The 27,152-nt window shown below is 42.8% G+C and overlaps 1 protein-coding gene across 1 annotated transcript in view; it reads right to left on the bottom strand.

Moving 5' to 3' along the window:
* The window catches only part of trip11 (thyroid hormone receptor interactor 11), a 142,331-nt gene that overhangs the window by 82,864 nt on the left and 32,315 nt on the right, over window positions 1-27,152 (bottom strand). The window contains exons 2-3 of the mRNA XM_063043804.1: window positions 22,114-22,190; window positions 15,350-15,460 (exon numbers count right to left, since the gene is read on the bottom strand). Of these exons, the coding sequence (XP_062899874.1) occupies window positions 15,350-15,460; window positions 22,114-22,190 (188 nt within the window). The remainder of the gene's footprint in view (window positions 1-15,349; window positions 15,461-22,113; window positions 22,191-27,152) is intronic.

The raw sequence follows: 27,152 nt of genomic DNA, 5'->3' as shown, positions 1-27,152 counted from the left end.
GTCCTGAAAAACTAGCTGTTCAAGAAGTAGACTAAAAAATTGGTCCTCTCTCACCTTGAAGCCAATTTAAAGAGATTCTACCCAAAGTTTATTTTGAATACAACTGGTGGTCAAATGTTATTTATCTTTCAATTACTGTCAACACTTTCAGCTCAGGCTTTAAATGTTTCATTTAATGCTAAACAGTTTCCAACAACTTTTTATTGTTGCTATTACTTTGAACACTTTCAGCTTTTTGGCAGATTTGACCCTCCACTAGTCAAATGAGTGTCAAATCTCTCAGGGCTAGACCTGAAAGTGCACTGAAGCTGCCAACATGCCCATTGCTCTCGCCATACAAATAACAGCGCCTCATCATGCATGGCACATCCCCAGTGCAAACCCAAACTCTGACTGACAGATTGGGACACCCTGGCGTCATACATATACCAGGTATCATATTCTCCTACAACAAATGCATTTAAAACCTGAACTGAAAGAACTGATAGTAACTGAAAAATAAATATTAAGAAATAACATGAATGAATAAATAAATAAATTCCCATTTGACTACCAGTTGCATTAAAATATTGTTTGTTCATTAAGTGCCATGTTTTATGACATGGACTATCATTGTCTTTCCATTAGCGTGTTTGTTTTTGACAAATTTTTCTACTTAAATGGTACACCATTGCCGTCTCCTGGGCAGTGTCTTTCCCCCAGCCATTATCACAACTCTTCAGAGATTGCCTGGCATCAGTGGTCGCATAGCCAGCTGCACCAGCTTGTGATATACACCAGAGCTCATAGGACCATAGGACCATCCACTACCTACTCCCATGGCTTCATGTGAACCTGATTCTGGGAGGGGGGCGGTGCTACACCTTGCCCAAGGGTGACCTGCAGGCTGGTGGAGGGAAGGAGCCCCTTACACCTCCTTTGGTAGAGATGTGTCTCCACCCCACCACCCATATTAAAATATAAACTGGTTAAAAACTGAGCAGATCCCTGAAAGATTAAGACCATAAGACAAAGGAGCAGAAGTAGGCCATTCAGCCCATCGAGTCTGCTCCGCCATTTTATCATGAGCTGATCCATTTTATCCTATTTAGTCCCACTGCCCCGCCTTCTCACCATAACCTTTGATGCCCTGGCTACTCAGATACCTATCAATCTCTGCCTTAAATACACCCAATGACTTGGCCTCCACTGCTGCCCGTGCCCGTGATTAAATATGTGCTGCAATCCAAGTGACAAGAAAAAGCAAAACCGTGCAATTCAGATCCCATGCTGAACCAGTGATAATCAAGAGTTCTTAAACTCACTGATAAAACTACATATTAACTGATAAGGTGATAAGGATTCTAATGGGAGAACAACAAGCTGGGAACCAGTGCAGCACGGTACCAAAGGGAAGGGATGAAAAGGAAAGCAGATATTATTGAAGTCTGAAAGGAAGACAGGGAAGACCACATTCATGTACCTGGTGGAACTGATGGGCAAAGACTTAGATGGGGCAGAATTATATAGTGCATTGGACAGAGTTTCTAGAAATAATAAGTGGATAGCCCAACTAGAGGAGGGAGCATACTACACCTTTGCATTAAGAAATAAAGCTAGACAACAGACTGGCCTTGCAAAGGAAAAGCATTTGGGGAATAATGATCACAACCTCTTGTTTTAAGATAGCAGGAAAAAGATCAAGCAGGGGGTTAGGAAGACCAAAAGAGGCCGTGAAATATCCTTGGTGAGTAGGATTAAAGAGAATTCCAAGGCATTTTCTACATGCATGAAAAACAAGAGGCTAACTAGGGAGAGAGCAGGAATACAACGATGAAGTAATTATGCTTGGAATCAGAGGATGTCGATGAGGTACTAAATTAACAGTTTGCTTCAGGATTCACCAAGGAGAAGGACATGGAGGAGAGTAGAGAAGTGCATGATGATGTGCCAGGACATTTTGAGAGCAGGAAGGTGGTGGTGCTGGGTCTTCTGGAGAGTATTAAAGTGGATAAGAACTCAAATCCTGATGGGATATAGAGGAAACAGGTGAGATTGCTGGGGCCTTGATGAAGAATTCTGTATACTTATTAGCAAGAGGCAAGGTCCTGGGGGACTGTACAGTAGCCCATGTTGTTGATTTGTTCAAAAAGGGAAATTGGGATAACAGTCAGAAAAGTCTCACATCAATATAAGGAAGATGTTGGAGAGGATTCCTTGAGACTGAATTTACATGTATTTGGTAAAACACGGCCTGATTAGGGACAGTCAGTATGGTTTTATGCAGGGCAGGTATGTCTTACAAACCTGATTAAGTGTTTTGAGCAGGTAACCATAACATTTAGGAGCAGAGTTAGGCCATTTGGTCCATCGTATCTGCTCCACTGTTTCGTCATGGCCGGTCCAATTCTCCTCTCAGCCCCAATCGTCTGTCTTCTCCCTGTATCCATACATGCCCTGACCAAACAATAATCTCTCAACCTCTGCCTTAAATATACAAAAAGACTTGGCTTCCACAGCTGTCTGTGGCAAATAATCCCACAGATTCACCACTCCCTGGCTAAAGAAATCCCGCCTCATCTCCGTTCTAAAAGGACGCCCCTCTATTCTGAGACTGTGTCCTCTGGTCTTAGTCTCTCCCACCACAGGAAACATCCTTTCCACATCCACTCTATCAAGGCCTTTCACCATTTGATAGGTTTCAATGAGATCATCCCGCATTTTTCTGAATTCTAGTGAATACTTATGACAAGCCATTCAATCCTAGAATCATTTTCGTGAACCTCCTTTGAACCCTCTCTAGTTTCAGCACATCCTTTCTAAGATGAGAGTCCCAAACCTGCACACAATACTCCACTGGGCCTCACCAGTGCTTTATAACATTTCAACATTACATCTTTGCTTTTATATTCTAGCCCTCTTGAAATGAATGCTAACATCACATTTGTCTTCCTCACCACTGACTCAACCTGCAAATTAACCTTTAGGGAATCCTGCACAAGGACACTCAAGCCCCTTTGCACTTCACTTGTTTCGTATTTTTTTCTCCACTTAGAAAATAAGTCAACCACCAACGTGCGTGACCATACACTTCCCAATGCTGTATTCCATCTGCCATTTCTTTGTCCATTCTCCTAATCTAAGTACTTTTGTAGCCTCTCTACTTCCTCAAAACTACCGGCCCTTCTGCCTGTCTTCATATCATCTGCAAACTTTGCAACAAAGCCATCAATTCCATCATCCAAATCATTGACATATAACATAAAAATAATCTGTTCCAACACAAACCTCTGTGGAACACCACTAGTCTGGCAGCCAGCCAGAAAAGGCTCCCTTTATTCCCACTCTTTGTCTTCCTGCCACTCAGCCACTGCTTTATCCATGCTAGAATCTTTCCTTGTAATACCATGGGCTCGTAGCTTGGTTAGCAGCCTCACGTGCGGCATCTTGCCAAAGGGCTTCTGAAAATCCAAGTGCACAACATCAACCAATTCTCCTTTGTCCATCTTACTTGTTATTTCTTCAAAGAATTCCAACAGATTTGTCAGACAAGATTTTCCCTCAAGGAAACTGCGCTATGACCTATTTTATCATGTACTTCCAAGTACCCTATGACATCATCCTTTATGGTTGACTCCAACATCTTCCCAACCTTCCCAGCTGAGGTCAGGCTAACTGGCCTACGGTTTCCCGAAGAGTGGAGAGACATTTGCAATTTTCCAGTCTTCCTGAACCAGTCCAGAATCCAGTGGATTCCTGAAAGATCGTTACTTATGCCTCCATGATCTCTTTGGCCATTTTTTCTGAACTCTGGGATGTACACCATCTGGTCCAGGTGACTTATCTACCTTCAAACCTTGCAGTCTCCCAATAACCTTCTCTCTCGTTATGGTAACTTCACACACTTCATGACCCGACACCTGGAACTTCCACCATACTGCTAGTGTCTTCCACAGTGAAGACTAATGGAAAACACTTATTCAGGTTGTCCACCATTTCATTGTTACCCATTACCACCTCCCCAGCATCATTTTCCAGTGGTCCAATATCCACTCTCACCTCCCTTTTATACTTTATGTACCAGAAGAAATTTTTGGTATCTTCTTTAATGTTATTGGCTAGCTTACTTTTGTATTCTATCTTTGATCACTGAGACGTGGCTAAAGGACGCATGTCTCTGGGAGCTGAACGTCCAAGGAAGGTAGGCAGAGGGGGAGGCGTGGCTTTATTGGTAAGAAATGATATTAAATCATTAGAAAGTGGTGATATAGGATCGGAAGGTGCAGAATCTTTATGGGTTGAGCTAAGAAATCGCAGGGGTAAAAGGACCCTGACGGCAGTTATTTATAGGCCTCCAAACAGCTGCAGTGATGTGGACTACAAATTACAACAGGAAATAGAAAAGGCTTGTCAGAAGGGCAGTGTTATGATAATTATGGGGGATTTTAACATGCAAGTGGATTGGGAAAATCAGGTCGGCACTGGGTCTCAAGAGAGAAAATTTGTAGAATGTCTGCGAGATGGCTTTTTAGAACAGCTTGTTGTAGAGCCCACTAGGGGATCAGCTGTACTGGATTGGGTATTGTGTAATGCACTGGAGGTGATTAGAGAGATTGAGGTGAAGGAACCCTTCAGAGGCAGTGATCATAACATGATTTGAGTTCACTGTGAAATTTGAAAAACAGAAGCCGTAATCGATGTGTCAGTATTTCAGTGGAGTAAAGGAAATTACAGTGGCATGAGAGGGGAACTGGCCAAAGTTGACTGGAAAGGGACACTGGCGGGAAGGACGGCAGAGCAGCAGTGGCTGGAGTTTATGCGAGAAGTGAGGAAGGTGCAAGACAGGTATATTCCAAAAAAGAAGAAATTTTTGAATGGAAAAAGGATGCAACAGTGGTTGACTAGAGAAGTCAAAGCCAAAGTTAAAGCAAAGGAGAGGGCATACAAGGAAGCAAAAATTAGTGGGAAGACAGAGGATTGGGAAGTTCTTAAAACCTTACAAAAGGAAACTAAGAAGGTTATTAAGAGGGAAAAGATTAACTATGAAAGGAAGCTAGCAGATAATATCAAAGAGGATACTAAAAGCTTTTTCAAGTATATAAAGAGTAAAAGACAGGTGAGAGTAGATATAGAACCGATGGAAAATGATGCTGGAGAAATTGTAAGGGGAGATCAGGAGATGGCGGAGGAACTGAACGAGTATTTTGCATCAGTCTTCACTGAGGAAGACATCAGCAGTATACCAGACACTCAAGGGTGGCAGGGAAGAGAAGTGTGCGCAGTCACAATTACGATAGAGAAAGTACTCAGGAAGCTGAATAGTCTAAAGGTCGATAAATCTCCCGGACCAGATGGAATGCACCCTCGTGTTCTGAAGGAAGTAGCTGTGGAGATTGCGGAGGCATTAGTGATGATCTTTCAAAAGTCGATAGATTCTGGCATGGTTCCGGAGGACTGGAAGATTGCAAATGTCACTCCGCTATTTAAGGAGGGGGCAAGGAAGCAAAAATGAAATTATAGACCTGTTAGCTTGACATCGGTGGTTGGGAAGTTGTTGGAGTCGATTGTCAAGGATGAGATTACGGAGTACCTGGAGGCAGATGACAAGATAGGCAGAACTCCACATGGATTCCTTAAAGGAAAATCCTGCCTGACAAACCTATTACAATTTTTTGAGGAAATTACAAGTAGGCTAGACAAGGGAGATGCAGTGGATGTTGTACATTTGGATTTTCAGAAGGCCTTTCACAAGGTGCCACACATGAGGCTACTTAACAAGATAAAAGCCCATGGAATTACGGGAAAGTTACATACGTGGATAGAGCGTTGGTTGATCGGCAGGAAACAGAGAGTGGGCGTAAAGGGATCCTATTCTGGTTGACTGCCGGTTACCAGTGGTGTTCCACAGGAGTCCATGTTGGGGCCGCTTCTTTTTACATTGTACATCAACGATTTGGATTATGAAATAGATGGCTTTGTGGCTATGTTTGCTGACGATACGAAGATAGGTGGAGGGGCCAGTAGTGCTGAGGAAACAGAGAATCTGCAGAGAGACTTGGATAGATTGGAAGAATGGGCAAAGAAGTGGCAAATGAAATACAACGTTGGAAAGTGTATGGTTATACACTTTGTCAGAAAAAAAAACAGGCAGACTATTATTTAAATGGGGAAAGAATTCAAAGTTCTGAGATGCAACGGAACTTGGGAGTCCTCGTACAGGATACCCTTAAGGTTAACCTCCAGGTTGAGTCAGTAGTGAAGAAGGCGAATGCAATGCCGGCATTCATTTCTAGAGGAATAGAGTATAGGAGCAGGGATGTGATGTTGAGGCTCTATAAGGCGCTGGTGAGACCTCACTTGGAGTACTGTGGGCAGTTTTGGTCTCCTTATTTAAGAAAGGATGTGCTGACATTGGAGAGGGTACAGAGAAGATTCACTAGAATGACTCCAGGAATGAGAGGGTTAACATATGAGGAACGTTTGTCCGCTCTTGGACTGTATTCCTTGGAGTTTAGAAGAATGAGAGGAGACCTCATAGAACCATTTCGAATGTTGAAAGGCATGGACAGAGTGGATGTGGCAAAGTTCTTTCCCCTGATGGGGGAGCCTAGTACGAGAGGGCATGACTTAAAGATTGAAGGGCGCCCATTCAGAACAGAATGTGAAGAAATTTTTTAGCGAGAGGGTGGTGAATCTTTGGAATTTATTGCCACGGGCGGCAGTGGAGGCCAAGTCATTGGGTGTATTTAAGGCAGAGATTGATAGGTATCTGAGTAGCCAGGGCATCAAGGGTTATGGTGAGAAGGCGGGGGAGTGGGACTAAATGGGAGAATGGATCAGCTCATGATAAAATGGCGGAGCAGACTCGATGGGCCGAATGGCTGACTTCTGCTCCTTTGACTTATGGTCTTTATCTTCTTAACTGTTTTTTTTTAGTTGCCTTCTGTTGGTTTTTGAAAACTTCCCAATCCTCTAACTTCCCACTAGTTTTTGCTCTATTATATGCCCTCTCTTTGACTTTTATGTTGGTTTTGACTTCTCTTGTTAGCCATGGTTGTGTAATCTTTCCTTTAGAATATTTCTTCCTCTTTGGAATGTATACATCTTGTGCCTTCGGAATTGCTTCCAGAAACTCCAGCCATTGCTGCTCTGCCACTATCGCTGCGAGTGTTCTTTTCCAATCATGTTTCCATAATTCCCTTTACTCCTCTGCAATACTGATACATCTGACTTTAGCTTGCCCCCAAGGGTTCTTTTATCTTAAGCTCTCTAATTAATTCTGGTTCATTGCACAACAACCAATCCAGAATAACTGATCCGCTCGTGGGCTCAACAAGCTACTTTAAAAATCCATCTGGTAGGCACTCTAGAAATTCCCCCCCCCCCCCTGAATTCCAGTACCAACCTAATTCTCCCAGTCTACCTGCATATTAAAGTACCCCATGACTATTGTAACACTGCCCTTTTGGCATGCACTTTCTCTCTCCCATTGTAATTTGTAGGCCACATCCTAATACTGTTTTAGGGTCTATTTCCGACTCCCATCAGGGCTTTTTTTTACCTTTGCAGTTCTTTAGCTCTATCCACAATGATTCAACACCTCCCAACCCTATATCACCTCTTTCTAATGCTCTTGATTAATTTTTTAACCAACAGAGCAACTCCGCCCCCTCTGCCTTCCTGCCAATCCTTTCGATACAATGGGTATCCTTGGAGATCAAGTTCCCAGCTATAATCCTTCAGCTACGATTCAGTGATGCCTACAACATCATACCTGCCAATCTGCAACTGTGCTGCAAGTCCATCTACCTTGTTCCATATACTGTGTGCATTCAAATACAACACCTTCAGTCCTATATTCCACCTTTTCGATTTTATCTGCCTTTACATTGCAACTCATCCTGTTGACTGCAATTCTGACCTATCAACAGCCTCTCCTCACTACACATCACAGTCATAGTCATAATCATAGTCATAGTCTATTGATCCCGGGGGAAACTGGTTTTCGTTACAGTTGCACCATAAATAATTAAATAGTAATAAAACCATAAATAATTAAATAGTAATATGTAAATTATGCCAGGAAATAAGTCCAGGACCAGCCTATTGGCTCAGGGTGTCTGACCCTCCAAGGGAGGAGTTGTAAAGTTTGATGGCCACAGGCAGGAATGACTTCCTATGACGTTCTGTGTTGCATCTCGGTGGAATGAGTCTCTGGCTGAATGTACTCCTATGCCCACCCTGTACATTATGTAGTGGATGGGAGACATTGTCCGAGATGGCATGCAACTTGGACAGCATCCTCTTTTCAGACACCACCGTCAGACAGCCCAGTTCCATCCCCACAACATCACTGGCCTTACGAATGAGTTTGCCGATTCTGTTGGTGTCTACTACCCTCAGCCTGCTGCCCCAGCACACAACAGCAAACATGATCGCACTGACCACCACAGACTCGTAGAACATCCTCAGCATTGTCCGGCAGATGTTAAAGGACCTCAGTCTCCTCAGGAAATAGAGACGGCTCTGACCCTTAGAACCATAGAAACTACAGCACAGAAACAGGCCTTTTGGTCCTTCTTGGCTGTGCCGAACCATTTTCTGCCTAGTCCCACTGACCTGCACACGGACCATATCCCTCCATACACCTCCCATCCATGTATCTGTCCAATTTATTCTTAAATGTTAAAAAAGAACCCGCATTTACCACCTCATCTGGCAGCTCATTCCATACTCCCACCACTCTCTGTGTGAAGAAGCCCCCCCAATGTTCCCTTTAAACTTTTCCCCCCCACCCTTAACCCATGTCCTCTGGTTTTTTCTCCCCTTGCCTCAGTGGAAAAAGCCTGCTTGCATTCACTCTATCTATACCCATCATAATTTTATATACCTCTATCAAATCTCCCCTCATTCTTCTATGCTCCAGGGAATAAAGTCCTAACCTATTCAATCTTTCTCTGTAACTGAGTTTCTCAAGTCCTGGCAACATCCTTGTAAACCTTCTCTGCACTCTTTCAACCTTATTTATATCCTTCCTGTAATTTGGTGACCAAAACTGAACACAATACTCCAGATTCGGCCTCATCAATGCCTTATACAACCTCATCATAACATTCCAGATCTTATACTCAATACTTTGATTAATAAAGGCCAATGTACCAAAAGCTCTCTTTACAACCCTACCTACCTGTGATGCCACTTTTAGGGAATTTTGTATCTGTATTCCCAGATCCCTCTGTTCCACTGCACTCCTCAGTGCCTTACCATTAACCCTGTATGTTCTACCTTGGTTTGTCCTTCCAACATGCAATACCTCACACTTGTCTGTATTAAACTCCATCTGCCATTTTTCAGCCCATTTTTCCAGCTGGTCCAAGTCCCTCTGCAGGCTCTGAAAACCTTCCTCACTGTCTACTACACCTCCAATCTTTGTATCATCAGCAAATTTGCTGATCCAATTTACCACATTATCATCCAGATCATTGATACAGATGACAAATAACAATGGACCCAGCACTGATCCCTGTGGCACACCACTAGTCACAGGCCTCCACTCGGAGAAGCAATTCTCTACTACCACTCTTTGGCTTCTTCCATTAAGCCAATGTCTAATCCAATTTACCACCTCTCCATGTATACCTAGCAATTGAATTTTCCTAACTAGCCTCCCATGCGGGACCTTGTCAAAGGCCTTACTGAAGTCCATGTAGACAATATCCACTGCCTTCCCTTCATCCACCTTCCTGGTAACATCCTCGAAAAACTCCAATAGATTGGTCAAACATGACCTACCACGCACAAAGCCATGTTGACTCTCCCTAATAAGTGCTTGTAGATTCTGTCTCTTAGTACTCCCTCCTATAACTTACCTACTACCGACGTTAAATTTACTGGCCTATAATTTCCCGGATTACTCTTCAATACTTTTTTAAACAATGGAACAACATGAGCCACTCTCCAATTCTCCGGCACCTCACCTGTAGACAGCGACATTTTAAATATTTCTGCCAGGGCCCCTGCAATTTCAACACTAGTCTCCTTCAAGGTCCGAGGGAATACCCTGTCAGGTCCCAGGGATTTATCCACTTTAATTTTCCTCAAGACAGCAAGAACCTCCTCCTTTTCGATCTGTACAGTTTCCATGATCACACTACTTGTTTCCCTTAATTCCATAGACTTCATGCCAGTTTCCTTAGTAAATACAGACGCAAAAAACCTAGTTAAGATCTCCCCCATTTCCTTTGGTTCCGCACATAGCCGACCACTCTGATCTTCAAGAGGACTAATTTTATCCCTTACAATCCTTTTGCTCTTAATATACCTGTAAAAGCTCTTTGGATTATCCTTCACTTTGACTGCCAAGGCAACCTCATGTCTTCTTTTAGCCCTCCTGATTTCTTTCTTAAGTATTTTCTTGCACTTCTTATACTCCTCAAGCACCTTATTTACTCCCTGCTTCCTATACATGTCATACAACTCCCTCTTCTTCTTTATCAGAGTTGCAATATCCCTTGAGAACCAAGGTTCCTTATTCCTATTCACTTTGCCTTTAATCCTGACAGGAACATACAAATTCTGCACTCTCAAAATTTCTCCTTTGAAGGCTTCCCACCTACTGATCACATCCTTGCCAGAGAACAACCTGTCCCAATCCACGCTTTTTAGATCCTTTCTCATTTCTTCAAATTTGGCCTTCTTCCAATTAAGAACCTCAACCCTAAGACCAGATCTATCCTTGTCCATGATCAAGTTGAAACTAATGGTGTTATGATCACTGGAACCAAAGTGCTCCCCTGCACAGACTTCTATCACTTGTCCTAACTCGTTTCCTAACAGGAGATCCAATATTGCATCCCCTCTAGTTGGTCCCTCTATATATTGATTTAGAAAACTTTCCTGAACACATTTTACAAACTCTAATCCATCTAGACCCCTAACAGTATGGGAGTCCCAATCAGTATATGGAAAATTAAAATCCCCTACCACCACAACTTTAGACAATTTTGTAGACTTCTTGTAGACAATGCCTTTACATTGCCTCTGTTTGTAAACCAGCTACATCATCTACGGCACTATATTCCACCTTTCCTACGATATTTCTTGCATTGAAATATGAGCAGCTCAGGGCACTAGTTGCACCATGTTCAACCTTTTGATTCCTAATTATGTCTGAGATCTTACCAACATCGGCCTCCACAACCTCTCTGGCACTTTGGTTACCATCCCCCTCTAGTTTAAACCCCACTGTGCAGCATTAACAAATCTTCCCGTTAGGATATTAGTCCCCCTCTAGTTCAGGTGCAAACCATCCCTTCTGTACATGTCCCATCTTCCCTAAAAGAGAGCCCAATAATCCAAAAACCTTATGCCCTCCCTCCTAAACCAACTCCTTAGCCATGTATTAAACTACATACTCTTCCTAGTTCTGATCTCACTAGCACATGGCATGGGTAGCAATCCTGAGATCACAACCCTGGAGGTCCTGCCCTTTAACTTAGCACCCGACTGTCTGAACTTTCTATACAGAACCTCATTACTCGTCTTACCCATGTCATTCGTATCTATGTGGACCACAACTTCTGGCTGTTCACCCTCTCACTTAAGAATGCCGAGCTACCTGGACCCTAGCACCCAGAGGCAATATACCATCTGGGGATCTTGCTCTTGCCCACAGAACATCCTGTCTGTTCCCTTAACTAACAAATCCCCTAACACCACAGTGTGCCTCTTCTCCCTCTTCCCTTCTGAGTCATAGAGGCAGACCCAGTTCCAGAGACCCAATCACTGTGACTTTCCTCTGTCAGGTCATCCACATCCCGCACCCCCCCCCCCAACAGCACCCCAAGTGATATACCTGTTGTTGAGGAGGATGGCCACAGGGGTACTCTGCACTGGCTCCTTAACCCCTTTCCCCTTCCTGACTGTCACCCAGTTTCCTGGGTGGAACTACTTCTTTATATGTCCTATCTATCACTGCCTCAGCTGATCCGGAGTTCATCCAGTTCCAGTTCCAATTCCTTAATGCAGTTTGCTAGAAGCTGCAGCTGGATGCACTTCTTGCAGTTATAGTCGTCAGGGACACTGGAGGTCTCCCTGCCTTCCCACATCCCAGAAGAGGAACATTTCACTATCTTGCCAAGCATCTCTACTGTCCTAGCTGAGCAGATATAAAGAAGATAAGGAAAGAAAAACTTGAGCTTTTCTTTCCTTTGCTTTCTCTGAGTGCTGTGCTTGCCCCTACCCTCCTTTAATTTGCTCTTACTAATCAATCCCGAACGCTGATTGATCACTGGTCAAAGCTCTTTCTCACTGCCGCGACCCACTGTTCCCTTTTTATCCTTGGGCAGTGGACCTGATTAAAGTCTCCTCTTCTCCAAACTCCTGATGTCTGGATTGGCTGCTGGACAAAGGTAATTGATGAGGGGAGGGCAGCTCACTGACTACATGGATTTTAGTAAGACATCTGACAATGTTCCTCACTTAGGCAGAGACAGATGTTTAGAATGCATGAAATCCATGGTGGCAAGGTAGTTTGCCCCTGGAAGACAAAGTGAGGTGATAGGAGAGCATTGTACTGGCTGGAGATCCCAGACCAGTGGTGTAGGGAACACTGATGGGGCTGTTATTGCTCGTGATGAAAAAGTAGTTGAATGTTTGTAGAGCCTGAAATGAGACTTGATAGAAATCATTAACAGAAGATAGTTTAATTTGGCATCACATGCATTGCAGACACTGTGGGCCTGTTCCTGTCTACTGTTCCATATTCTAAACCTGACAATTCAGATGCACAAGACCATATTAATCTGCACATGACCCACTGCTTCAACTCACCACCCTCAAAACCTCTGACTGAAAACAACAGGAATTCTGCAGATGCTGGAAATTCAAGCAACATACATCAAAATTGCTGGTGAACGCAGCAGGCCAAGCAGCATCTATAGGAAGAGGCGCAGTCGACGTTTCAGGCCGAGACCCTTCGTCAGGACTAACCTCTGACTGATGTTTATTTCAACCAGACACAGATGACCAGTCAAGTCAACCTTCTGCATCTGGAGGTACCTGAACAGACATAACAAGGTCACAGTATTGAACAGGTCTCAGACAACATGCCATCAAGGCCTATGGTCAGAAGGCTAGCAACTTATGCTGGACTGAGGTCAGAACCCCACTTCCTATTATGACCATGTTACTGAGAGACAATTAAAACTTACAAACTATTGAAAACTTTGAAATGATTAAAACTCAAAATAAATAAATTTAATTAAAACAAATCAGGAAATTGATCAAATTAAAATAATTTCCTCTAATCTCAAAGCCAGGAAACCCACTCAAGTAATGGTATCTCTAATCCTGCACCAAATCCTTCCAGGATTGGAGGGGAGAGTCAAATTCTCCACTGTAATATTGGGAAATGCTGGAAAGACTGGGCTGCGCTGTTGGAGACAGATAATGCAGCATAGTGACAAATTGCCTGTATCTAATATGCAAAACAGATAAATCTGGTAATTCCTTGCCTGAGAACATGCACTGTGACAGACAGCATGATTTGGCCTCATAATTCATGAAAACAGTCCAGTTTCCTAGAGAACATGTGCTCATCTTCTGATTGCACAACACAACGTTTAGATTTACATTTATAATCTACTACTTCTCCGACTTGGGAATTTCAATACCACCTTCTGGTACAATTCATTTACTTAGTATGTGTCCGAACAGTTAGATTTTACATTCATTCCTGATACAAATTAACTTTTGTATGATGATATACTGACATGAATTCAAAGATAACTTCAGAAAATATCTTCATAGCTTTATAAAAGTAATTCACACAAAGTTGTGAAATAAACCTGTTTTTCCGTCAACACCAGAATAATCCATTATAAATGAAAGGAAGGTGGATAAAAATGCTTCAGTGGTTTTATGTGATCTTCCTGATTAAACAACAAGAAGATAAGTGACCAAAAATATCTGAAGTTTAATGTGGTCATTGCTGAATTAGCCGACTTAACTCAAAATAATCTGCAGATGCTGGGATCAAAGCAACACTCACAACATGCTGGAGGAACTCAGCAGGTCGGGCAGCATCCGTAGAAAAGATCGGTCGACGTTTCGGGCCGGAACCCTTCGTCAGGACTCAGGTCCTGCTGAGTTCCTCCAGCGTGTTGTGAGTGTTAGCCGACTTAACTGTTGTGGTTGCTAAAAATGGTTTAGTTTCTGATGCACTGGTAAAAGGAAAGTGGGATTGCTAGAATTAAATAATTTCCAGTAACCAATGTCAGGTGTTTGTTATTGAGAGAGAACAGTTAATAACCACTCCTAGCAAGATCGCGGCATACTCAGAAACTCAAGACCAACCAAAGGTGCTTTTTCTTTTTTAAAATTACTTTTTTTTATGATCGCAAGGCAGTGCCTGCCTCCAAGAACTTTCGGTACTGCAGCTCTAGCCCATCAGTGAGTTGCTTCTTGGCAGAGCAGCTGGACTTGGTGCAGAACATGTTGTTGCCTGCTACAGAAAGGCATCAAAGTTGGTGCTTGATGGCAGCATGTAGTATATCTGCGGGTGATTGTCCTGGGCGTTTCTCTTGAGATCACAAGATCCGATTGGACATTGATAACGTAAGGTGCTACAGGCCTGTTTCTCTTGTTTGGTGGTGCAACAGACAGCAGGGGAGCTGTATGGCCTCGGTTTAGTGAGGACTAGGCCTCAAGCTGCAGGCTTGCCTGATGCTGCCATCTAGGAGAGGAGACACTGGAGGCGGTGCAGCGTTGTCCATGCTAGTTGGGGGCTGGCCACTCCTGTCAGAGCTGCACTCCAGTGTTCCGATTAGTGGAATGACAAGCTAGTCTGCAGACTGCCAGGAACCGCCTCATCAATTTGTGGGACATATCACTCCAGGACTTGGGTTATACACGTGTTTTTTTTTTGCGTGACTGTATGTGTGCTTGCTAGCTTACGTGCTGTGTGCCTTCTGCTGTGCTGAGTATGTTTTGAACCTTGGTCCCCCCAAAAGAACACTGTTTTATTCAGCTATATTCATGTATGGTTGAATAACAAGTAAAATTGAATTCCATTTGATTTAACAATTCACATAATCAAATAGCCTGCCTGTACTCACAGCAGACAGATACAAAACTATTACACAGGCAGAGTCCTGGAGATGGACCAGTACTCACACTGCTTACATATAATTTCTCAAAAGAAAACCTTAATACAGTGAAACCCCGATTTTACGCGCCCAAACGATCGCGCTATAACAGGGATTCACTGTATGAAGAAAATAGGAACATTTAAAAAGCTGAAATAACTTTATGATTAACACTGAACACAAGACCTTAAATAGAAGAAAAATACACAAAGTCTTTGACCTACTTCTTTCTGCTGTAGCTGGGTTCTATAATCTGATGATAGGTGCTTTATTTGGAGCTCTGCTGCTGCCGCTTTCTCTTCTACATCCGTGTAAAGTTTTTTCAAACGTTCATACTAAAAACAAATAACATCTTTAATTCAATCAGATATGCTAAAGAAGCAATATAAAATTGCAATGATTAGTGCATCAGTTTGTTCCAAAGTAAATTATAGAAGCTTTGTAAACAACTCTTGAGATTGTGTTCTGTGCTGACATCCTACTTGAAAGAGTTTAGCATCTTATTTTTACCCTTCTCCAATCCCTTGAGAGGAAATGCTTGCCGTGTGCCTCTCTGTCTTAGTGAAGGTACCAATGCACCTGAAATATTTCATACTAATAGTCGATCACAAACCTCAACACAACCAAAAGCCACAATCAAGCTGCACAACTGTTCTTCTTGGGTTAAATTTGTTATGATGCTCTAACTGGCACTGAAGTAGAGCAAAATTTAGCTCACCAGGAAATTTAATTCCAAGGTTAGCGTGACACTATTACAGTTCGGGGAATCCGGAGTTCGGAGTTCAATTCCAGTGCCGTTCTGTACATAGAATGCGTGGGTTTTCTCTGGGTCCTCCAATTTCCTCCCACAGTCCAAAGATGTACCGGATAGGTTAATTGGTCACTGTAAATTGTCCCTTTATTAGGTTAGGGTTAATCAGATTTGTCAGGTTTGCTGGGGCGGCTAGAAGGGTCTACTCTGCACTGCATCTCTAAACAAATAAACATTCCTATCAATACTGGAATTAAACTCTTGATTTACTAATAGTTTAACTTGCCCTAATTCCATTTGTTAAACTGCTGTGTTTTTCACCATGTAAATGAAATGCTTGTTAAGCTGTTTCAGCTGTAGCTTCTTTCATGCATTGCTTGAAATGTCTAAATGCATGTACTTAATCAACAAATTCTTGTTAACAGAAGAAACTAGGTGAATTTATCAAGAACGGTCTTTCTTCCCAACGATACTGTGCATATCCCACCACCAACCCCGCAGCCCCCAGATTAGATCACATTTATGATTTTCATTTAACAGATTAGATATAGTAAAGTTATTTCCCATGGTAGGGGATTCGAGGGCAAGAGGGCACGACTTCAGGATTGAAGGATGTCCTTTTAGAACTGAGATGCAGAGAAATTATTTTAGTCAGAGGGTGGTAAATCTGTGGAATTTGTTGCTACAAGCGGCTGTGATGCCAAGTCATTGGGTGTATTTGAGGCAGAGATAGATAGGTTCTTGATTAGCCAGGGTATCAAAGGGTATGGGGTGAAAGCGGGGGAGTGGGGATGACTGGAAGAATTGAATCAGTCAATGATTGAATGGTGGAGCAGACTCGAAGGGGCGAATGGCCTACTTCTGCTTCCATATCTTATGGTCTTAACACAGAAGGCATCCAGTGAGTCTATGGCAGCTCTCAGAGAACATCCATCAGTTGAATTTCCCCACTTATTTCCACAAACCTACTTTGTCACCTTTGCCCAGCAATTCCACCCCCCCCGCGTGTTTCTGCCACCCATCTACCACAGCAGCCAATTAATATATCAACCAGAATGGCTCATGGATGTGAGAAGAACCCAGAATACATTAGAAAAGCCCAGGCATCACATACAAACTCCACATGGAAAGCACCCAAAGCCAGGATGGAATGTGGGTTACCGGAGCTGTATAACAACGCCACAAATGGAACAGCATTCAGCAACCGAATCTTGTGCCCTGTGACTTATTCTCCACAAATTTCCTTACCAGCCGCACCACAGGCAATTTACAATGGCCAATTAACACACACGTATTTGGGATGCAATGGAAAACCAGAGCACAAGGAGAAAACATACAGGGTCACAGAGAAAATGTGCAAACTCTCAACAGAGAGCACTTGAGATCATGATTGAGCCCAGGTCACCTGAGCAGAGGAAGAAACTAGACTAGCTGCATCACTGTGCTGCCCACAAGCACCTGAACTTGCTCCTGAGCATCAGTTATACCTCTGCTACAGACATACCTTGAGGCTTAACGGTTCAAATCTCACCAAGGCAGGATTGGATTGGATTGGAATTCAGTTTATAGTCAAACTAGAATTAGAGATCATGTGTTAAGGGTGAAAGGTGAAATGTTTAACTGAATTGACTTTTTTTTTACATCCTTCACATACATGAGTAAAAAGCTTTATGTTGCATCTCCATCTGAATGTGCCATGTGCAATCATAGTAATTTAAAATAATTTGTAATAAATAGAACAGTCAATATAATATGGAGTACACTCAAATCAGCGTGAGTTCATCAGTCTGATGGCCTGGTGGAAGAAGCTGTGTGGGAGCCTGTTGGTCCTGGCTTTTATGCTGCGGTACTGCTTCCCAGATGGTAGCAGCTGGAGTAGATTGTGGTTGAGGTGACTCAGGTTCCCAGTGATCCTACAGGCCCTTTTTACACACCTGTCCTTGTAAATGTCCTGAGTCATGGGAAGTTCACAACTACAGATGCGCTGGGCTGTCCGCACCACTCTCTGCAGACTCCTGCGATTAAGGGAGGTACAGTTCCCATACCAGACAGTGATGCAGCCAGTCAGGATGCTCTCAATTGTGCACCTGTAGGAAGTTCTTAGGATTTGGGGGCCCATATCAAACTTCCTCAACTGTCTGAGGTGAAAGAGATGCTGTTGTGCCTTTTTCACCACACAGCTGGTGTGTACAGACCACGTGAGATCCTCGGTCATGTGGATGCCAAGGAACTTAAAGCTGTTTACCCTCTCAACCCCAGATCTATTGATGTCAATAGGGGCTAACCCGTCTCCAATCCTCCTGTAATCCACAACCAGCTCTTTTGTTTTTGTGACATTGAGGGAGAGGTTGTTTTCTTGACACCACTGTGTCAGACAGAAGGGGAACACTGTGTCAGAGAGAAGGGGAACATGAAGGGGATCTTCTTCACTCAGAGGGTGGTGAGCAGTGGAAGCAGTTATTGCGGGTTCGATTTCAACACTTAAGAAAAATTTGGATAGTTACATGGATGGGAGGAGTATGGAGGGCTATGGTCCGGGTGCACTTCGATTGGACTAGGCAGAATAATAGTTCGGCACAGACTAGATGGGCCAAATGGCCTGTTTCTATGCTGTAGTGTGGTACGACTTTGTAATTTGTAATTAAAAACTCTGCTACTCTAACAAAGATTCCGTATAGGAAGGAAATCTGCCACCCCTACAATATGGTTTGTCAATAATTTGAATAATTGAATTGATGGCTTTGTGGCAAAATTTGTGGATGATATGAAGATAAGTGGACGGAAGTGCTGAGGAAGCAATGCGATTGCAGCAGGACTTAGATAAATTGGAAGAATGAGCAAAAAAAAGGGGCAGATGGAATACAGTGTTGGGAAATGTATGATAATGTATTTTGGTAAAAGGAACAATTGTGCGGACTATTATCTACATGGGGAGAAGATACTAACAGAGGTGCAGAGGGACTTTGGAGTCCTTGTGCAAGACTCTCAGAAGGTTAATTTACATACAGGTTGAGTCTGTGATAAAGAAGGCAAATGCAAAGTTGGTATTTATTTCAAGGGGAATAGAATATAAAAGCAAGGAGATAATGCTGAGGATTTATAAGATACTAGTCAGGCCACACCTGGAGTATTGTCAACAGTTTTGAACCCCATAATCTCAGAAAGGATGTGTTGTCATTGGAGAGAGTTCAGAGGAGGTTCACGAGGATGATTCTGGAATGAAGGGGTTAACATATGAGGAGTGTTTGGCAGCTTTGGGCCTGTACTCACTGGAATTTAGAAGAATGCAGGGGGATCTCAATGAAACCTACTGAATGTTGAAAGGACTAGATAGGGTGGATGTGGAGAGGATGTTTCCTATGGTGGGGTATCCAGAACCAGAGGGCACAGCTCCAGAATTGAAGGGCAACCTTTAAGAACAGAGCTAAGGAGGAAATTTTTTTAGCCAGACAGTAGCAAATCTATGGAATGCTCTGCCACAGACTGTATTGGAGCCAAGTCAGTGGGTATATTTAAAGTGGAATTTGATTGTTTCCTGATCAGTCAGGACATCAAAGGATATGGCAAGAAGGCAGGTGTATGGGGTTGAGTGGGATCTGGGATCAGCCATGATGGAATGGCAGAGCAGTCTCGATGGTCTGAATGGCTTAATTCTGCTCCCATGTCTTATGATCTTATGGACTCTTATCTGGGCAACACGGTTGTTCAGGCTCACAGCAATGTGGTCCCTCACTCAGTTGGACCACAACCATTATGCTTAAGCAGAGAAAAAATAAAAATCAAACTGACCTAAGCACCACACTTGGATACTGTGAAGTTGCATGCTACTCTGGTTTCCTTCCCCATCCCAAAGAGACATCGATAAATTCACTGACTGTTATAAATTGCTGCTTAGTATAGGAGAACTGTGGTGGATAAAGAGGGTGCTGTTGGTGAGTGCATTATAAAGGTTACAGGGAAAAAGGTGGGAGAATAGAACTGAGTAACGAGAATGATTTGAGAACCTGTATGTCCTCCCCCCATGTAGCAAGAGAAAAATAAAGATTACCATCGCCAAGTTCCCCATCCATCAACATTTCTAGGGATGACCACTGACTGGAAATTCAAGTAATTATTGCAACTGCAAGGGCAGGTCAGGTCAGGTCAGGTCAGGTATTAGGTAACTGCAGCATGTACCTGCTCTCCAGACATCGCAAAGTAAGTTCACCACCTACAAGCTATTGTTAAGTATGATGGCATAAGCTTTCTGCTTCCTGGAGCTGCACAGGTCCTGCTATATTGAAGTGTAACACCATTCAGGTCAAAGCAGTCTGTAAGATTGGAACTCTCTCCTACCGTTAGCACACAGTGACTACATTTTATACCCAAAATGCATTGTAGTTACTATCCTGGCCCTTGTGAGAGCACCGTCTAAATCCATTTCTGTTACTGAGGTGAGAAGAGTAGATGCATGAAGATATCAGAACCCGTACGTTCCCCTTCAAGGTGCACACCATCCTGACTTGGAAATTTGGCACTGTGCCTCCATTGCCATTTTGTCCTAGAAATTGCTACTCAACAGCAATGCAAAAGAATTGTCCACCACAAATGCACTGCGATGGGTAATTAATGCTGGCCTTACCAACAGCCTGATCCTAAAAATTAATGTATTAAATAAACATGACATCCATTCTTGCATCTCACGGGCAATTAGTGCTAAGACAATAGCAGCCGAGCATAATGCACAACCTGAAACAAGACTATCGGTCTTTGAAAACAGTTGCAACTCCATTTAGCACATGTACAAGGAGCGCTGTCACAGGAAAGCAGCATCGAGCATCAAGAATGCCCACCATCTTTGCCATTCTCTCTTCTCACTGCTGCCATCAGGAAGGAAGCACAGGAGCCCAAGGTCCCATACCACCAGGTTCAGGAACGGTCATTTTCCTCCCAACTGTCAGGCTCTTGAACCACAGTGGATAACTTCACTCACTCTAATACTGAACTAGTCTCATAACCTATGGACTTACTTTCAAGGATCTACAATTCATGTTCTCAATATTTATTGCTTATTTATTATCATTTTGTTTTTTTCTCTTTTTGTGGTTGCACAGTTAGTTGTCTTCTGCACATTGGCTGTTTGCCCGTCTTTGTTGTGTGTGGTTTCTCCTTAGTCATAGTCATCCTGAGGGAAATTGGTTTTTGTTACAGTTACACCATAAATAATTAAATAGTAATAAAACCATAAATAGTTAAATAGTAATATGTAAATTATGCCAGGAAATAAATCCAGGACCAGCCTATTGGCTCAGGGTGTCTGACCCTCCAAGGGAGCAGTTGTAAAGTTTGCTGGCCACAGGCAGGAATGACTTCCTATGACACTCAGTGTTGCATCTCGGTGGAATGAGTCTCTGGCTGAATGTACTCCTGTGCCCACCCAGTACATTATGTAGTGGATGGGAGACATTATCCAAGATGGCATGCAACTTGGACAGCATCCTCTTTTCAGACACCACAGTCAGAGAGTCCAGTTCCATCTACACAACATCACTGGCCTTACGAATGAGTTTGCTGATTCTGTTGGTGTCTGCTACCCTCAGCCTGCTGCCCCAGCACACAACAGCAAACATAAAAGCACTGACCACCACAGACTCGTAGAACATCCTCAGCATCGTCCGGCAGATGTTAAAGGACCTCAGTCTCCTCAGGAAATAGAGACGGCTCTGACCCTTCTTGTAGACAGCCTCAGTGTTCTTTGACCAGTCCAGTTTATTGTCAATTCGTATCCCCAGGTATTTGTAATCCTCCACCATGTCCACACTGACCCCCTGGATGGAAACAGGGGTCACCAGTACCCTAGCTCTCCTCAGGTCTACCACCAGCTCCTTAGTCTTTTTCACATTAAGCTGCAGATAATTCTGCTCACACCATGTGACAAAGTTTCCTACTGTAGCCCTGTACTCAACCTCATCTCCCTTGCTGATACATCCAACTATGGCATCCAACTCCTTGATTCTATTGTGTTTCTTTGTAGTTACTGTGATTGCCCATGAGAAAATGAATCTGAGGGCAGCATATGGTGACGAACGCACTTTAATAATAAATTTACTCTGAACTTTGAACTTCATACCACAAAAATGTGAGCTGTCAATTACTTTAACAAACTAGGCAAACTGGTCACCATTTGAAAAATATTCCATAGCAATGCCTCAAAGTCTCTAGTTAAGTGCCTGTAACATGAAGGTATCACATACCAACCTCTGATTTCTGTGCAGTGTAGGCTGTTTCAATGTCCCTCAGTTTAGAATTGGATACATGTAGTTCACTAGTAGCATCTGAAATTCAAGCAAAGCATAGCAATGAATGCACATTTTCACAACATAGGAACAATGGCAACTTCCATTTAAATGGTGCTCTTAAATGCAAAACTAAAGCTGTTCAAAGAGGTGAGTTATAAGGCGCACCACGGTAGCATAGCAATTAGTGTGATGCTATTACAGCTCAGGGCATCAGACTTCAATTCCAGTGTCCTCTGTAAGGAGTTTGTATGTCCTCCCTGTGAACGCACAAGTTTCCTCCTGCAGTCCAAAGATGTAGCCATTACTAGGTTAATCGTTCATTGTAAATTTTCCTGTCATTAGGCTAGGGTTAAATAGGTGGTTTGCTGGGCAGAGTGGCTCATTGTGCTGAAATGGCCTGTTCCATGCTGTATCTCTAAATAAAAAGAAATTAATAATGGCCATCTTAAGAAGAAAAAGGTGACCAATCACCCTTTGACTCTTATTACAAAGTCTTTTTATTGCATTGGGGAGGAAATGTAATGATTCTGCAGATTTGACAGCTTGAATAGTATTTCTCTGTTAATCTGTTATTTGACCATGTAGAGATCCCTATGCTGCAGCATCAAGCTCACCAAGTGATATTTGTTGTGCTCCCTTTCCATTCATTGGGGCCTAATTTCTTGTGCTCACTTTAAACTTACTGCTTCAATAGAAAATTTATCATAAATGTCTGTAATATACAATAAAAGCGAATTAAAATGTGTTGATTGTAGCATCCAATAGTCCAGAAAATCTGCCACTTTGGCACCCTAGTTCAAAGCTTGACAAATTGTTATGAGTTTTAATGTAGAGATTTTTTTTTTCAAAACGCAGTCAGCTCCTTTCCCTGATCCATAAATCTCTGAAAATTCTCCAAGTGCTTGGAGTATATGAAGGCTTCACAAATACAAGAGTACAAACTGTACACTCAGATTGAGAGTCATAAAATCATTAAGTCTGCAGTACAAGAAAAGCTAACGCACTGTAATGGTTCCCATTAGAGTATCAGGAGACAGATCTCTCAACTTTATCGCCCACTACTTGAAATATTTATCCACAATCTCCTTGAAAGTTACTGATTCCTGCTGCAACCACCACTGATGGAAAGTACTTCATCCTCATAAACCACCTAAATTAAGAACTTCAGGCTCAGCAGCTGTGCTCAATTGTCACCAACTTTTCAGCCATTAAAATTGTTCGAGCCTTTACAACATCAAAATCCTCATAAATCCTAATAGCATCTATTAATTTCCCTCTGGCCTGTTCTCTTCTCAAGTACTTCAAGTCGTTTCTTGTAACTGATTTCCTATACTCACTTTCGTGCTGGCAAGTTGTGTTGGCTTTGAATCCTGAAGATTTGCAATGATCTATAAAAAATAAAAATTCCTGACAATAGGCATTACCTTTTATTTATCCTCATTTGGAACCCCCTGATGAGTGTATTGCCCATAATACCATTTTCCTGCAAGTGGTTTATATCCCTCTAGCAGGGGTTGCCAACCTGGGGTCCTTGGACCCCTTGCTTAATGGTATTGGTCCATGGCATAAAAAAGGTTGGGAACCCCTGCTCTATCCCCTGCCAGTTTCTATGTCTCTTAAATGCTAATATCTGTAGAGTGCTTTTGGATCCCATGTGCCTTAATCTTCTGAACAGCCACCACGAGGGTTTGTGTCAAATGCTTTACTAAAGTCCATGTTGACAGCATCTACTGACCACTTAACCAGAGTGAATTGTAGGTTTTCACAAATAAAATGAATGGAGGTGTTTTATGTTTAAGAAAATCTGTAACAACTCATTTATTATACTCCGAACATTGAACACAAAAAGTGCAGTAACAGAACTTCATGTAATACGTCATCATGTCAGACCAGCCACTTAAAGTCAATCCCAAGTCAATGTCGGTGGTTGTGAGTTATGTATGTTTCCAGCAACTATACTAGCCTACAGAATAATTTTACTCAACTTCACTCACCCCATCACTGAAATGTACCCACAAACTATGGATTCACTTTCAATGACTCTTCATCTTATGTTATCGATATTCATTGCTTATTTGTTGTAACACACACAAAAAATGCTGGTGAACGCAGCAGGCCAGGCAGCATCTATAGGAAGAGGTACAGTCAACGTTTCGGGCCGAGACCCTTCAGGAAGGGTCCACCAGCATTTTTTGTGTGTGTTGCTTGAACTTCCAGCATCTGCAGATTTCCTCGAGTTTGCTTATTTGTTGTTATTATTTTGTTTTTTTTAAATTTTATTTGCACAGTGTTGTCTTTTGCACATTGGTTGTTTTTGTTGAAGCTTTTCATTGATTCTATTGTGTTTCTTTGTATTTACTGTGAATGCCCACAAGAAAATGAATCTTGGGGTAGTATATGGTCACATACATACACTTTGATAATAAATTTACTTTGAACTTCAATTATCTTCATCACCTCCTCAAAAACACAGTTCCTTACAAAACATGACAGTCCCCCCACACAAAACCAGGCTGGCTGGTAGCTCCATACTTGTTCCCATAGTCCAAGAATTTTCTCCAATAAATTCCCTGCCACTGATGAAAGGCTCACTAACCTGTAACTTCCTAGTTTGTCCCTACTGCCCTTTTCAAACAAAGGAATAGCACCGGCCTTTCTCTAGTCCTCTGTGACTTCACCTATAAAGAACTCTGTTCAGTCTGTAACAATCTACTCTCCGGCCCCCTTCAATAATCTGAGAAAGCTCTCATCAGAACCAGGGGAGTCATCTCATATTACCACCAGTGACCACTTAAACCACTTGGTAACTCTGGCTGAGGCAAATCTTGTTATACCTTCCCAGCCCAGTGTTCTAACATTTCGCCATCAATTACCACCTTCTGCTCAAATGGATTCCAAAAATCCTCCATCAGAAATTCACTACAATCAAATTACACGATGCTTCTGCCCTGATTGTGCTCATATAAACTGATCAACATATTCAATTACATTCTGGGATGTCTGAGTCATTCTATATTCTCTCTTTTGCAAACTGTCGATCTCACTTCAATATCATGACCATTGTTTGTAATGCACAATTATCTATTAGAATGCAATCTTAACACAAGCACTAAAGCTATTGTTGTATTTAATGTATTCTTGCAGTATACGGACTATTGGCCCAGTTCATGCATTGAACAGGAAAAAGGACGTACGACATGACAGCAAAAGAGCTGGACATTAACTTCAAGAAAGGAGGAAGTGCACATACTTCAATGCTGTTGAGACAGAGAGGGTTAAGACCTTCAGGTTCCTGGGAGTGAGCGTCACCAATAGCCTCTCCTTGTCCAAGCAGAAAGCATATAGACTCCACAGCCAAGAAAACTCACCAATGCCTCTACTTCTTCAGAAGGCTAAAGAAATTTAGCATGCTTTCATTGCCCTTACCAATTTTGAATCAATGCATCATAAAAAACATTCTATTTGGATGTGCCACAGCTTGGTATGGGAACTGCAAACACAGCTCAGCACATAGAAACTACCCTCCCCTGTATGGGCTATCAATAATCTTACTGCTTCAGTAAAGCAGCCAGCATAACCAAATCCTTTTGACCCTAGACATTTTCTCTTCTCCCCTCTCCCATCTGGCAGAAGATACAAGAGACTGAGAGCATGTATCACCAGGCTTGAGGACAGCTTCTACTCCCGTTACTAGACTACTTAATGTTCCACTAGTATAAAAAGAAGATAGACTTTTGACCTCACTAACTACTTTTCTGTGATCTTCCACCTTCTTGTCTATCTGCACCAGGCTTTCTCTTTAGCTGTTACATTTCATTCTGCATTGTTATTGTTTTACCTTGTACTACCTCAATGCACTGTGTAATCATTTGGACTGTATGAATAATATAGGTGACAGGGTGGAGATATGTCTCTACCAAAGGAAGTGTAAGGTGCTCCTTCTGTCCGCTAGCCTGCAGGTCACCCTTGGGTGAGGTGTAGCACCTGCTTAGCCTCGCCCCACTCCCACCAAGGTCACGTGAAGCAGGTGACCATTAGAGCAAGTGGCAAATGGTTGTATGAGCAGCTGGTGCACATCACAAGTCCCGGTTATGCAACCACTGACACCAGGCAGACAACTTCTGAAGAGTATTGATGCAACACACATAAAAGTTGCTGGTGAACGCAGCAGGCCAGGCAGCATTTCTAGGAAGCACCTCTTCCTAGAGATGCTGCCTGGCCTGCTGTGTTCACCAGCAACTTTTATGTGTGTTGCTTGAATTTCCAGCATCTGCAGGATTCCTGTTGTTTGCATTGAAGAGTATTGATAATGGCTGGGGGGGAGGGGGGGGAGCACCAATCTTGTAAAGACACTGCCTAGAAGGCAGTAATGGCAAACCACTTCTGTAGAAAAATTTGCCAAGAACAATCATGGTCACGGAAACACCATGATCACCTATCCTATGTCATACAACACAGCACATACCAAACAAACAAAATGCAAAACAAGCTTTTCACTGACCTTGGCAATTGTTCCAATAATAAACCGATATCAATTACAAGGAGCCTGCATAATCTGTTGTGTTCCAACTAGCATTGATTCCTCAAACATCACCAAAGCCAGGTCAGCCACGATTTACTGAGTGGTGGAGCGGTCTCAGTTAGGCATAATCTTACTGTTTCTCATGCTCTTATATCCTTAATATATCCTTGGGGTGTATGGGGTGTCAGGGAGGGGTAGCACCTCTGGTGGGGGAACATGTCGTGTCCTTTTCAGGGCGGTTAGTCCACCTTTGGTCCCCACCTGGCACTCAGCTCTCACCTGTGGCTCCCCGTAGCTGTTTGCATGCGACAGCGGCCACACCCCGGGTAACAGCTTCAACAAGCCGGCTAAAGCAGGTGAGGGTAGCCGACGGGTCTCAAACCCTCGGTGAGATAGGGTGTTGTCTATCCCAGCATGTGAAGACAGACTCCGGCGGATTGAGCGGACGAGACCCATGGAAGGTCCAACGGTCAAGA

The sequence above is a fragment of the Mobula hypostoma genome, chromosome 1 (genome assembly GCF_963921235.1).
Source record: "Mobula hypostoma chromosome 1, sMobHyp1.1, whole genome shotgun sequence".
Lineage (NCBI taxonomy): Eukaryota > Metazoa > Chordata > Chondrichthyes > Myliobatiformes > Myliobatidae > Mobula > Mobula hypostoma.
Note: the sequence above shows the minus strand (reverse complement) of the source record. Positions and strands in the feature narration are given on the sequence as shown.